Raw genomic sequence first — 13,785 nt, forward strand, 5'->3', positions numbered from 1 at the left:
GAGAGCAGGTTGGGAACAGCACACTTCAACGCTCAGTTTTAACGAAGGAACAAAAGTCCCCGCTCAGTGCTCCAGTGGTCTATTTAGTGCAAAAACACACTCTCATACAAACACACTGCAGCCGGTCAGGCGTAAAGCACAAACAGTGAGTGCTACCATCTCTTTGGTTAATCTCCCATACATATGCATCACTCATTTGTTACATAATCTCACTGGGACTGCTGCATTTGCTTTCCAAGATGAGAAACATTGTGGCTAATCCAATCATGGGAAGGGAGTGAGCTTTAAATGGTGTTTGAGATCTGCTACACACAAGCAGCAACATACTGATACATCTTGAAGGCTGTGCTCAGTGCTCAGTGAAAAAGAAATAGGAATAACACTAATGCCAAAGCTGAGGTGCATGATGCATAGATAGACTCTTTGAGGTTCATCATTGGAAGCTATTGTTTCACAGACAAGCATCATTACAGAACTTTGGTTGAAAGACTAGTCTCATGATCTCAAGGTTTTCAAAGATATCAAACGTGTCAGGCTTAATTACGTGGAAATCTGTCTAAATGAAGCATGAGACATGTTGAACTGGATATTACAATCTGTGTCTCTCTGGGTTTCCACTGGGTGCTCTGGTTTCCTCCCACAGTCCAAAGACATGTTGGTTAGGTTGATAAATTGCTTGTGCTATAGGTGTGAATGTGACTGGGGATAGGTTACAGCTCCCTGCCAGCATGCACAGGATAAGTGGGTGTAATACAGAGGTGCAGATGCAAAAGGTTTATAGTTCATGGTATGATTTTGTCAGTGTGGAAAATCTGACTGAAACTTTGGGTCTAATTAAGGGAAAATTCAAGAAGAATATTGAGACCATTGAGGTTTAAAAACCTCAGTGATGTTGGTACTGACCAGATGATGTCACTGGGAGCAGGTGCATAGCTGACCCCCCATTTGTGAGACTGCACCACAGTGGTGATGCTGGACTGCTGTGGTCTGCGACGGCAGTGCACGCGACCGTAGTCCTTCACGATCCTGGAGAGCAAAACAAGATGCATAAGGGTGCTGCAGAAATCTGCATCAGTGTTCAGCCTCCTGCCTGCTTTCATGCCTCTCCATGAATTTTAAAGTTGCTCCCTGCTGTGACGTGGTTTCTGTGATGAGGGGATCTGAGACGTGAACCCCAGTGTCGTGCTGTTGTTTACTCACACAGCAGTCATCCTTTCATCACGGAAAGTCACAAAGGCGATGCCTAGCCTCTTCATGGAGATGCGATTCTTCTCAGCATTGAACTCGTCCGTCCGCTTTTCCTCTAACTCACTGTAGTACTGCTCTGCATCCACCTGCAGAAAAAAAAAAGTTAGAGCACACATTACTCACTGCATTTTTCACTCCCAGAGATCCCCAGATGTGCAGTGGCAAGATATGTTGTTACAACGTTTACCTACATTTGGACTGCAGTGCCATCCAGTGGTAATATCCTTTCTGTGCAGCACTACTATGCTGCGACTCAACAAAGAAACCCATGTGCAAATCCCAATAATGCTGATAAAATTTACCTTTTCAAAGCCGCAGATGTCGCAGCAGAATATCTGAGCGCATGGATGGGTCTTGATCATGATCTTCCCCTCCTTTTGGGATTTTGTGGCAAAATATAGCCTTCCTTTCATTGCTTTGCGCCTGCAAAAAGCAACATCCTCAGACAAGAGCCTCACAATGATCACAAAACTGTGTTGCTCCGACCTGTAGCAGTTAGTGTACCTCTCCAGGTCCAGCCTCATCAGCTTGTGGACATCAAAGCAGAAACGGATGTCAGTGACAGTGCAGCTGGGGTAGGCCTCACTAATGAATGGAGCAGAGGGATTGCATCATAAAGAGTGTACTGAGATTGAACATGTATGCAACAAAATTAACTTAACAAAATAGAGAAATAGAAATAAAGCAGTAATCGTGTGTACTGAAAATGCTTGGTGATGAGTCCTGGGTCAGAGATCTCTCTGGGTATGGAGGTAATCATCAGTGTCCTGGCGACCTGCAACACATAATGCAACCACAGAGTAATTTAAAAAAATCCATCTTGTCAAGTGGTTTAGAATCAAATGTCTATTGTTTGGGTTGCCATTAAATTTGGTAGTACAGCCTCCAGAACGGCTAGCATCGCTGTAGACTCTATTTTCTATTTTGGGACCCTGAAAGTCTTACTTTCTTAAAACCACAAAACACATATATATGAGCAGTCTGTCCTTGTCTTCTGTCAAACAGTGACACAATTTTTTTTGGATTGTGTTGGAAAAAAAAGGTGAAAGTATTTTCATATTTTCAGAAAATAAATCTCAAAAATAGAGAACTTGACTTGATAAGATGGACGTGTTCGCAGTGAAAGAAGAGCCAGGCCGTGATGTTAACACAGTGTGATGTGACAGTGACACACCTTCTCGTCCTCTCTGTACTCCAGCCGTATCGAGTGGTGAGCCATGCACAGCAAAGTGATGATGAAGTAAACCAGAGCAAAGATGCTGTGGAGCCACAGAAAGCTGTTCCTGTCAGCCACAAAAACACACTGCTGTAATCCACACGTGTTTCTGTGATATGTCATGAGATTTGATGTCACTCGTGCAGTGCTGGACTCACTTTGCACTGACATTAGCCAGTGTTGTTCTTCCAAAGTTTTCAGGACTGTCTCCTGTAGAAATAATGAAACATGACAGAGTGAGACCTTTTAATTTTAAAATTACTGAAAGGAGAACCACCCCGCCCCCCCCTGTCTTCCTCCTGCCTCTTTTGTCTGGGGGGGGGGGGGGGGGGGGGGGGGGGGGGGGGGGGGGGGGGGACGACAATGAAGCAATGTCACTATTTAGAGAAAATGTTTTCCTTCCAATTTAATAAAATCTCTGTCATCTCAATGAAATCTCACACAAAATCCAAACACCACACATCACAACTCTGCTTTTTTCATTTGGGCACCCTTTGTTTGCTGTTGCCATGGCAGCCTGTCAACGGGTGTTGGTTTATTTAATGACTAGGGTGACACACTAGTCCATAAGATGTCAGCCAGCAGTAATAAAAAAGCTTCTGCGGACAGCCCAGCTCCTCGTAGACCCCATAATGGCTCCTGCCTTCATCCCGTTCCTACATAAAAAGCACACAACTGCCAAAAGGCATTTCTGCTGCTTTTTAGCAGCTGGTTCTGGTCACCATCCCACCCCTGACACCTACATGTGTATGTTGAGCGGAAATGAAGCACTTTCTATTCCTACAATCTGACTTGGGGAAGCACTTGATGAACTGCCACTGGTATGCTAGCAACTCCCATTAGATGAAGTGTGTGTATGTGTTAAATGAAAATAGTTTTACACCATAATATTGTTTTATAGTTCAAGTTAAAACGATCCTTTGATGATTTCAGTTTTGATCTTATTTCATTTTTGGAAGACGCTTTTTTTTTTTTTTTTTAACCTCAGTTTCACCACAAATTATTTTTAGATCTCATTTCTGTGCATTTAACCAGTGTATTCTTTGGTGTGTAAATGTGTGTGATTGTCTCTGTGTGGCCTGGCCTCTCTCCCTGTGAGGTGCCTCTCCTGAGGTTAAGGATATCCCCTGGCTATTCAGGCTCTTGGCTAGCTGGACCATTGTACAAGGACCAAAATACCCAGGAGGTTCCCGGAAAAGTTGACCGGCAGGATCACAGCCAAAGACAGCAGGCAAACGACGGTCATGAGCAGGATGATGTGGCGCTGGAAGGACAGGTATGTGATGGCATCAATGCCGCATTTGCTACGAATCTCCTCATCCCTGCAGAAAGAGAGAGAGTTTAGACCTTCAGGAACCCCCAGATACTTAGTACACAACATGACAAAAACAAAGACGCTGCAAAATGAAATTGTTCTTGAAGTGTCAGTGATGAAATTTCCACTTGTGCAGATGTAATGTTACTCAGATTGGTGCAGTCTTAACCAAACATATGCATGCAGTCCTGTCTGTTGCCAGGACAAATAGGCCTATACAGCTTATACCTCATCATGAGTAAAACTGTGACACCACTATTTGATGCTAGAAGTTGTGGTTACCAGGCAGGAGGTTCCGAAAACCCAGTGTCATAAAATAGAACAAAACAAACAAAAAAAAAATGCATGAAAAACAGAAGAAAGGAGGTGTCCACTGGTCTCATGGCAGCCCACACATTGCGAACTCGCAGGGTGGGTTTGCACTTTTCCCAGGGATCCCAGGGTGAGCCACTGGCATGAGAGCTAAAAACAGAAGCATGCAAACTCCACCATAATGCTATGGAAACCATGGACACCATGGAAATTGCTTTTTTTTTACGGGCTTAAATGTGTTGTGTGCAGTCAGACCCGAGCAAAGTGCAAATATGCAACTGGAAACCATGGCACCAGCGGTTGCATGAGCCCAGACTCGTTTGTTTTTGCTGCTAAATGAGATATAACACAAGAGTTTACATTTGACAGTGAGCTCAGCTTTGAAGACAGAGGGCCAATAAAAGAATGGAAGCTAAGATGAGAGAAGGGTAAAATAATTACAAGGGCAACTGCTTTGTGTACTTACTTCATATGGTAAAGAGATGAGAGCCACGAGCAGAAGCCCTGGAAGGAGAGGAGAATCATAAATCATCCAATGGATTGGTTATTAAAGACAATAAATGACATATGTATGCAAGTCTGAGCACACCACATCTGTCTGCTTGCATGTATCCATTATTTGCATAGTAATAAGCCCTGCAGAGTGACATAGAGATGGAGGTTTAATAGGTCTAGCCTGGAGCAGTAACCACTTTACTGCAGCCTCAGCTTTGTGTAGGCACAGGGCGATGACTCCAGTCTGACTCTTTGTCTTACACCGCTGTAAACATGCAGCGAGTGACCTCAGTCTATCACACAGGTGTCATGGTGTCAGATATTCCAGCTGAGTCATGAACCAAACTTTCCTCTTACGACAGTCGACGCAGTCATGTTAGACAGATTATAAAATGCAGCATGCGGCATTTTTAGCAATCAGCGTCACAGACAAATTAACTGTGACACCTCGTTATAATTACTGTAAATAAATCAGTTCATGATCAGGAAGACTGGCAGACTGTCTAACGCAGTGGTATTGTTGATTATAGCGTTCTCAAAAAAAATGAGACAAGTTTTTATGTCCCACAGTGCTCCCTCCATCATATTATGCAGTGTAAAGACAACTGGAGTCTGCCAGTCTTCTCCTCAAATACTATGCTCCTTTACTCTAATTATACTATTTATTTCAATTCAAGGTATCCTGTGGAGTTTTTAACCACCAGTGGTGCTGTGGAGCAGTGTTAGGATAAGCAGGTCCCTTTATGGTTTGTGTGTGTTGTACCAGCATGTGCATAAGAACGCATGCCACAAGAATGGGGGTGACATAACATAGCATCACTGCCATACAGGGGGATACAAATGTCAACTTTAACATTGTCTTTTGTATAATGTCAGAGCCACTACATGAACGTCTCAGGCCTTGCCCCACTGTAAAACAAACAAACAAAAAAAAAAAAACACCATTTGTGGTATAACCTAGTTCTGTGATGAAATGCCAGCTTGCTACAGATTGTCCTTCCTGGCTTCATCTACTGCACACGTGATCATTCTGTGTCCCAAGCTGCACTGGGCAGCATTAAAAGGAGAGACAGTGGAATATTTTCCATTCTGTGGTGTGGAGTTGTTTGGTTAATCTCTTTCTGCACCGGAGTCAAGGGTGTGCAGGGTGACAGAGCTGGTCGCTGGGCCGGTGGGGGAAGGAAGCCAGAGCACTGAGTGGAAAATGTGAAAATGTCTAAATATTATCACAGCTCTTCCTCAGTGGACAAAACTAAAGATGGCAAGGGTTTTATCCCAACACAGTGGTGGCATTGTTTAGCAGAGCTAGTTCTAGTTAAATATACCCAACAACTTCAGATACAAACTTCTAAATATTCAGTCTTAAAGCTTCAGTATTTGAAGTTTGACTGACATATGATGATCATGTTAGCAACTAGTTGCCTATTTACACACCCAGCAGACAAGGGGCTCAGTCCTATATTCATTCTCTTTTAGCTCTGGTCTTGTTTCCACCATTTCTTAAAATATTTGGCTCTTTTGCTTCATGTTCACCAGGTAGTTGCCAACTTTGTCTCTCTGCAGTTTGGACAGGGCAGATAGCATGCAGTGGGTTTATCAGAACTTTTTTTTGTTGCTGAAAGCATGTGTTGCTGTGGCTGGGAACTACTTTGATAAGAGTGGAGCCTAAGAACCATAAGGTCAAAAGAATGAACTAAAAACAACAACAAAAACAAAACAACACACCACAATTCTGAGGGGAAAACACAGTAAAGTCAGAATGTACATAATGCAAGTTTCAAAACTTAAACAAGACTTTGCAAATATTTTATGAGGTAAGAAATGACCTTTAGGACACATAAAATATGTTTTGTTGAGAGAAGCTGAATGTAAAGTTGTTTATGGTGAACTCCACAGGGTACCTTTAATTGACCTGAGAATGCTGTTCAGGGGTCCCTTGGTGCTTTTAAAGACTGATGAAAAACTCAAACTCCAGACTCACCATGTCCTTGGTCTCAGAGTCAGAGGGGCTGGTCTCTGAGGGTGACTTCTCTTTCTCACTTGGTTCTCCATAAAACAGGGATGTGAGACTGAAGTGAGCAGACAACATACACAAAGAAATAGCAGCATCATCACGCTGATTGTGGCCTGACATAACCTTATCAGACTCTAATACTGTATATACTAGTATTAAAGACTTTAATACTGTATATACTAGTATTAAAGTCTGTGCTGTGAGGGAGGTCATAATGTAACTGCTGCAGACAGTTCCCATGCAGTACCTGTCTGAAATCAATCCCAGTGTGCATGAAGACATATTAAAACACAAACAATATGGTCAGATCTGATAAAGCCAGTGTGATGATTGAGTTTGTGGATATTTCTCCGTGGGCTGTACCACTGACAGTTCAACAGCGTGTCAAATTAAGCAGCATAATTGAATTAGTACTAGAGAGGACCGCTCGGCAAAACACACAGATGCTGCTTGCCCTCCGGTGCTATGAAGCTGCCATCGGTCAGGCAGAACGAATCAAGCCTGCACTCCCACAGAGAGGGGACTCAGGTCAAGCAGAATAAAACCACTGCAGACTCATGCAGACTGCTGCGTGAACCTGGACTCATTTCGATCAACACGAAATTGGCAAGAGTTGATTTATTGTTTTGAGGGTATGTCTGGTGATATTCTTTACTTTTCTTACTGTAGACAAATCACATGAAAAGGTCCAAATCAAAAATATTTTACTAACAAGTATTGTCTGTGTAGCCAAAGTTTATTCTAATGTTCTGGTGACTAAAAAAAATGACAAGCAACAAATGTGTTAATCTGCAGCTGAAAGTAGACCTGAATAAATGCATTCATTAAGTACTTGTATTTGAGTGATGTTTGCTATAAACTACAGTGCCCAGCTGTTTTAGGAAATTATTTAGGATTCATATCTTCCATAGGAACTGATGAACCTGGGGCTGAGTGCCACAGACAAGACAGGGAAGGCACCAACTACTGAGAGAATACACTGTTGGTTTTTGGTCTTTTCATTTCATTTGTTTACAATAAGAAAACCTATCCAATAAAACCAGCCTTCGAGTCTTGTCCTTTAAATTATTTATGAAGTGAAATGTGAGTTATGATTTGATATTTTTCTCTATTTTATATGACTCTAAATCTTGTTTTGGACTATTGATCAGACGAAACAACAACAATATGAAAATGTCAGTTTGAGAGTTTTTCTGATATTTAATGCTCTGAACAAAACAAAAACAATCAATGGATGAATCAATAATGAAAATATTCAAGGTACAGCTCCTAACTGAAATGAGTGATGAGATTTTTTCCATCTAGACCACTGTATGTTTATATATAGACTGTACTCTATACACTGTACATTTGTATGTCTAGCTTGTGTAAACACAAGGGGTTTCAGTTTCACTGTGAACATATAGAGGGTATCGATCACCCCAACAACATGATTAAAGCTGAAGCTGCCTGCAGTAATTTGCTTTCTATGCAGTACCATGTACACTCAACAGAGGGAGCTGGAGGCTGCAGCATCAGGACTCAGGAGCGGTTTCACTGAGACTTATTACTCCATCTTAACTGTTGACAACGCTCACAGACGAGCAAGTATATCCAATTTTTTATTGCAAGACAAACAATGAGGGATTTACCTGTCATTTTCCATCAGCAGAGCCAGGCGGCCATAGTCCCATGCAGCCTTCCTCAGACAGGAGAAGATGAGCAACAGGAACTGTAACACAAAACAAGAACATGAACGCAGATCTCCTGGGAATCTGACTCACACAATCACACACACTCCATGTTCTCATCTGCTCTGAGTCTAGAAAGCCCTTATAAAGAGCCTACAGATAATTGACAGGTTAAAAAAGCAGCAGCAATAATGAGCCATCTTCTTTCTTTAGAGTAGTACGTGGTTGTCTTGGAAACTACCAGCGACAGGTCAGCATGCACGCGCAAACACATGCCGTGCACTAATAATGAATGAGTGTGGTCAATAGCAAGAATAATTTTAAACAGCCTCCATTCTGTTTCAAATGGAGAGCAAACTACACATCGTAATGAAGTTTAAAATACCCTATTCAACCGCATATTATAGTGCACAATGGTGGACTCATGCTGAACAGCCCTGGTTAAAAAGCTAAGAGCATAACTGGAACACGATGGATGAATGCCGACAAATACAAATGGAGTAAAAGTGCGGATGAATGTTTGATTTTAGTTATGGCATTAAATCATTTGTGCATTTGTGCAAGAAGACATTGGGTTAAGTGGACGGGGATGACAGCCATGTTACTAGGAAGAAAGCTCCCATGAATCTTGAATGATTCATTCTTTAGTGATCTAAAGTCATGAATAGACAATCAGGGCAACCTTTACTCAGGCTTGAAGATGAATAATGAGTGTGTGTTCACATCAGCAGACAGGGCCCAAAATCCTTTAAATAAGCATCTCCCCTCCATTATCCTGCTATTTCCTCAGTGTCCATCTCCTCCCTGTTGTTTTATTTTATTTCGTCTTGATGCGTGGGCACGCTCTCCTCAAGTCCCACACATGATTTATTCTGTATGATGATGGAATTGATGCAGAGGCGTGCTCCCGTCACTTGGGGGGGAAGCGTGCTTTGACTCATGCTTGTCATTAAGAGACAGCGCTCAACCATCTGTGTTGTCTTGACAACCAGGCAGCGATAACATGAGCCAATTAAAACATAGAGATGGCAGATTGAGAGTGATATCAGTGCAGAGATCAAGCTTGACAAGGCCTGACAGTGGAACTGAGGTAGTTGACAACTAAAAGTGGAGGCCTATTATTAGCTGGAGACAGATATGCAGCTATGTTTGTAAACGCTGTATTGAACAATGAGGAAGGGAAGTCAAGACATGATGCTTTTGTGCAAATTAATATTATCCATGACATGCAAAACTAATGTGTTTGCATTCATGTACATCATTATGAGGCCCAGATGAGGAGAAGAAAACAAATGAAAAGCTCCACAGTGACACTGTTTTGGCAGGAATTAATTTCCGAAGAGGTTAACTCAGTGTAAAGGCTACTCTTTTAGTTTTCCTTAATGGAGCACCATAAATTGAGGCTGATAAGACCAAATTTGTGACATTTACTGAAGTTCATTGCACATAGAATTCCAAGTCCAAAGGCGAGAGACTTGTGAGACACGGATTTAAAAAAAAGATAAAAATTGAGCAGCACAGGCTGAGATACTCTGACCTTTAGTAGATTATTATAAAGAGTTTATAAAGTTATAAAAGTTATAAAGTTAGGACCTGAGGTGAGGGTTAAACTCAAGACTGGGTTTACTGTCATGATTACAATTATATTTAGACACTTAATAGTGAGGGTTGTGGTTAGAGAAAAGAAATCATTGGAAAGTCCTCACAATGAATTAAAAAAAAATTAGTGTGTGTGCGTGTGTGTGTGTATGTGTGCGTGTGTGTGTGTGTGTGTGTGTGTGTGTGTGTGTGTGTGTGTGTGTGTATGTGTGCGTGTGTGTGTGTGTGTGTGTGTGTGTGTGTGTGTGTGTGTGTGTGTGTGTGTGTGTGTGTGTGTGTGTGTGTGTTGACATGTTTCCAATACCCAGGATGTCAGAATTCATATCACACATTCACCAGTGATGTCCAACATTACTAACACCCCTGATGCTGCTGTTGTACTTCATTATCATCAAGAGCAGAGTGACGTGCTGGACACAGGATGTCCATTAGACAACACATTTTTACAGAAACAGTTCTCTAACCATGAACCAACTCTTGCTGTCTCTTTGTATCAGGGATCTTCATCATATCTCAACATGGTGTTGTCAGTTTGGATATATTGAGAAACCTTAAGTCAAGGCGCCACAAGGTGTGGAATTATAAAAAGAAGAGTTGATCTGGAGTGTAAAAGATGGACGCATGTCTATATATATATATATATATATAGACATGCGTCTATACTCCTATACTCCCCCGGGAGTATAGTTTGGGTTCTGTTATTTTTTTCTCTCCTCTCCACTTGTTTCTTCCCCATTTCCCCCCCGCCCTTTTTAATGGCGCCCCAGATGGCTGCCTCTGTGTTTTGGTGCGCTCTGCACCAATCACCAGAACAAATTCCTTGTACGTAAAAACATACTTGGCAATAAACCTGATTCTGATTCTCATTCTGATTCTGATATATATATATATATATATATAAAATGATAACATGATTGAGAACTGTTTCATATTAAAATTTCCAGTCATATCTCAGTTGGTTGTAGCTTTTCTGGAGCTATTGTGGACACTTCTGATATCATTGGGTGGGTGTGTGTGTGAGTCTGTACCATCCAGAGAACCACATTGATGGCGAGGACCGTGGGCACCCCTCCAAACGGCAGGCCCTGGAGGACACTGCTGCGGGAGTGGGAGCGGTAGCATCTCTCAGCTGTGCTGTTTTCATCCCCAAAGGATTCCAGGAAGCCCAGTGCATTGAGGTCCAAAGCACTCCCCTCCAACGTGGGGGGCGCTCTCGTCACAAACAGCTCGGAGTGAGCCATCAGCACTGGACCATACCTGAGGAAAAAAAACAAGAGGTTAAAAGAGAGGGACCATTAGAATGATAAAGATAAAGGTTTTCTTTTAAGCTTTGAGCCACACCTGTTGATGCTCTCAAGTCCAAGTAGTGACTCTGAGATGTGCACACTGATTCATCACAGATTAGTTATGAGTACTGTCATATTGGGTTGGGCAACAAGTGACAAGTTTGAAAATTGATAATTCATAATTCCATAGACTGTAAATAAAAATGGACATAGACTCTGGGTCTGAAAAGTGAAGCCAATGCAGAAGTGCTTTAAACCTGCATTCTATCTAATGACCATCAGGGGGCGACTCCACTGGTTGCAAAAAGAAGACCGACTGTATTGAAGTCTATGGGAAAATGGCCTTACTTCTCACTTGATTTTTTACCTCAGTAAACGGTTTCCTAATGGGTTAATGGTCTCAGTTGCTTCTTCTTCAATACAAAACGATGTTCATTTTTTTAAAATATGGTCCCATTTTGAGGAAAATAGATGATAAAGCAGGATATGCATTAGGGCATGGCTACCACGTGATTGCCAGACTGTACCACACACAGCGACCTGCCTGACAATCAGGATAGAGCACAGAGCAGGTCAGATCCACCCCTCACTCCTCCTCAGCTCCACCTTCTCGTCCAAATATGGTTTCTTCTGGTTTCAAAAAACATGGATAGTGGCGACCAAATTACAAACTCAAGGCTTCAAAACGGCCGTTCCCAAACCAATGGGTAACGTCTCACTGTTGCCACTGGTAGCATCCCATCAGTTGAATACACACTCAGCCTATACAAGCCTGTATTAACACAGAATGAGAATCACAATGTTGTGTGTGTATGTTGTGCATTTTAATGGAGACAGTGAGTAAGGGTGTGGTGATGGCATTAACTGCTGAAATTGGGACGTAATGGTCTGTGTTTCTTTTTAACATTGTTGTGACTCATTTTTATCAGAACTGTCTGTCACTCACTCTAAGTGCATTGGTCGAATTGATCACCACAGTCCATTAGCAGCCATTGATCTGTGTCTGAGTTTCTTTATCTGACAACTGGAAGTGGAGATGTCACATAAAAGCAACAAGCTGATTGTTAACTCTTTAAAAAGCTTTAATATGTAACAGGAAGATACTAAGATGCTAAGTCCATTTAAACATGTAGACAAGAATATATGTCTGTTGTGAGACTCAATTTAATAGTACAAGAGTAACAGCTTAAACCGTGTGCTTATTTATCCATTTTAGCAGTAAAGCAATCCTTTAGTCCATATTGATGGACAAAACAGCTTTGAGCAGCTTGTTCAGGGTTGGCAGTTATGACCACTTTCTGCGTATTTCCCTCTGTCTGTGAAGCATGCACAGGATATAATCATTCACACTACCATGACCACAGAACGTAGGCCTGAACCATCTGTCCTCCAACAGCACACACTCTCCCTGCTTTCAATCAATACGGTCCCGACTCCCAGCTGCTCTGCTCGTGTACACTCCTCGCTGAACAAACAGTCCCAGAAAATGGAGCAGCAACATTGGAGCGCTGACAAAGCTTTGCATCAATACTGCGAATTCACCTGAGTGAAAGACATCAATCATCGGATTTCATTGGGAAAAAGTCCACCTTATTTCAAATGATGCTGGGACTGTGACAGAACGGCGTGCTCTGTAATAAACACAGTGTTTGCTCTGCAGCAGTAAATGGCAGCCAGAACTGCATCACTGTCCTCTGCTGTCCAACTCTCACAAGAGCTGTGAGGTAACATGAGAATTAAATGGAGAGGAAGCTACAGGCCTCCAAACTGGCACACATTAGTGAACCAAACCTGGGTGTGATTTATCACTGCGCCAATGATGTCACTTCCTGAGAAGCTCCATAACAGTTTTGTCAAGCCTTTACCAAACGGTGCTTGTTGTGCAACAGAAGCCACAGCAAGATGTCTTGTGTAGGAGGCGAGTCGATCAATGGCAGTGCTGCTGGACTGCTGTACATCACACTGTCAGAGAGGTCTGGTGAGGAGCAGAAGTATAAAAATACAACCCAGTGATCTTTTAGTGGCTCCTTCTGCGCCACTCTAGTGTCTGTCTTAGTTTTGAAAGTGTATAGCTTGCAGTCAATATTCAGATACTGTCAGATACACAGCATTTGAACCTCCCTGTGGAGACAACTGGGGATTCCTTTAGGATGGATCACAAAGCAAATCCATAACATACACAGAGACACGCACACACATTCAGAGCTGTCTTTCCACAGAAGCTGGTGTACAATATCTCGTGCTTTCTCTCTCTGCTGATAATGAATTCTATTACTGCTAAAAATGGATTAATAACCACAGAGGCTTATAGTACGAGAAAAGAACATAAAGTTCTCCGAAGAAATATTAAAACAGAGACTTCTACACTCATTCAATAGTAGATTAAGTAAAGGTTTGTGTCTAAAAATGGAATTATCAGACAAACTGATTTACCGCAGAGTCAGCGGTTCAAATCATCCAACGCTTCCAGGCTGAGTCTAACTAGTTTCTTTAGAGAGAATGCATCGCCTTATATAAACAGCTGCAGTAAAAAAATAAACAATTCAGTGCCTATTTTTTAATATTGCTGAGATGAGCTTATGGTAGCAAACAAATCAAAGAGCAGCTGTGTCAACTGTGCAACAGGAGCT

General features: G+C 42.1%; 1 protein-coding gene across 1 annotated transcript in view; it reads right to left on the reverse strand.

Moving 5' to 3' along the window:
* Positions 1-13,785, reverse strand: part of tmem63c (transmembrane protein 63C) — a 32,962-nt gene that overhangs the window by 7,282 nt on the left and 11,895 nt on the right. Inside the window, exons 2-13 of the mRNA XM_071497701.1 lie at positions 10,898-11,126; positions 8,232-8,311; positions 6,568-6,655; positions 4,558-4,595; positions 3,644-3,786; positions 2,623-2,674; positions 2,423-2,531; positions 1,950-2,023; positions 1,753-1,833; positions 1,551-1,671; positions 1,201-1,334; positions 904-1,026 (exon numbers count right to left, since the gene is read on the reverse strand). Coding sequence (XP_071353802.1) covers positions 904-1,026; positions 1,201-1,334; positions 1,551-1,671; positions 1,753-1,833; positions 1,950-2,023; positions 2,423-2,531; positions 2,623-2,674; positions 3,644-3,786; positions 4,558-4,595; positions 6,568-6,655; positions 8,232-8,311; positions 10,898-11,110 — 1,256 coding nt within the window. The 5' untranslated portion in view covers positions 11,111-11,126. The remainder of the gene's footprint in view (positions 1-903; positions 1,027-1,200; positions 1,335-1,550; positions 1,672-1,752; positions 1,834-1,949; positions 2,024-2,422; positions 2,532-2,622; positions 2,675-3,643; positions 3,787-4,557; positions 4,596-6,567; positions 6,656-8,231; positions 8,312-10,897; positions 11,127-13,785) is intronic.

Source organism: Trachinotus anak, unplaced genomic scaffold, assembly GCF_046630095.1.
Source record: "Trachinotus anak isolate AG129_WGS33_773 ecotype Australia unplaced genomic scaffold, CSIRO_AGI_Tana_v1 ptg000015l, whole genome shotgun sequence".
NCBI classification, from domain to species: Eukaryota; Metazoa; Chordata; class Actinopteri; order Carangiformes; family Carangidae; genus Trachinotus; species Trachinotus anak.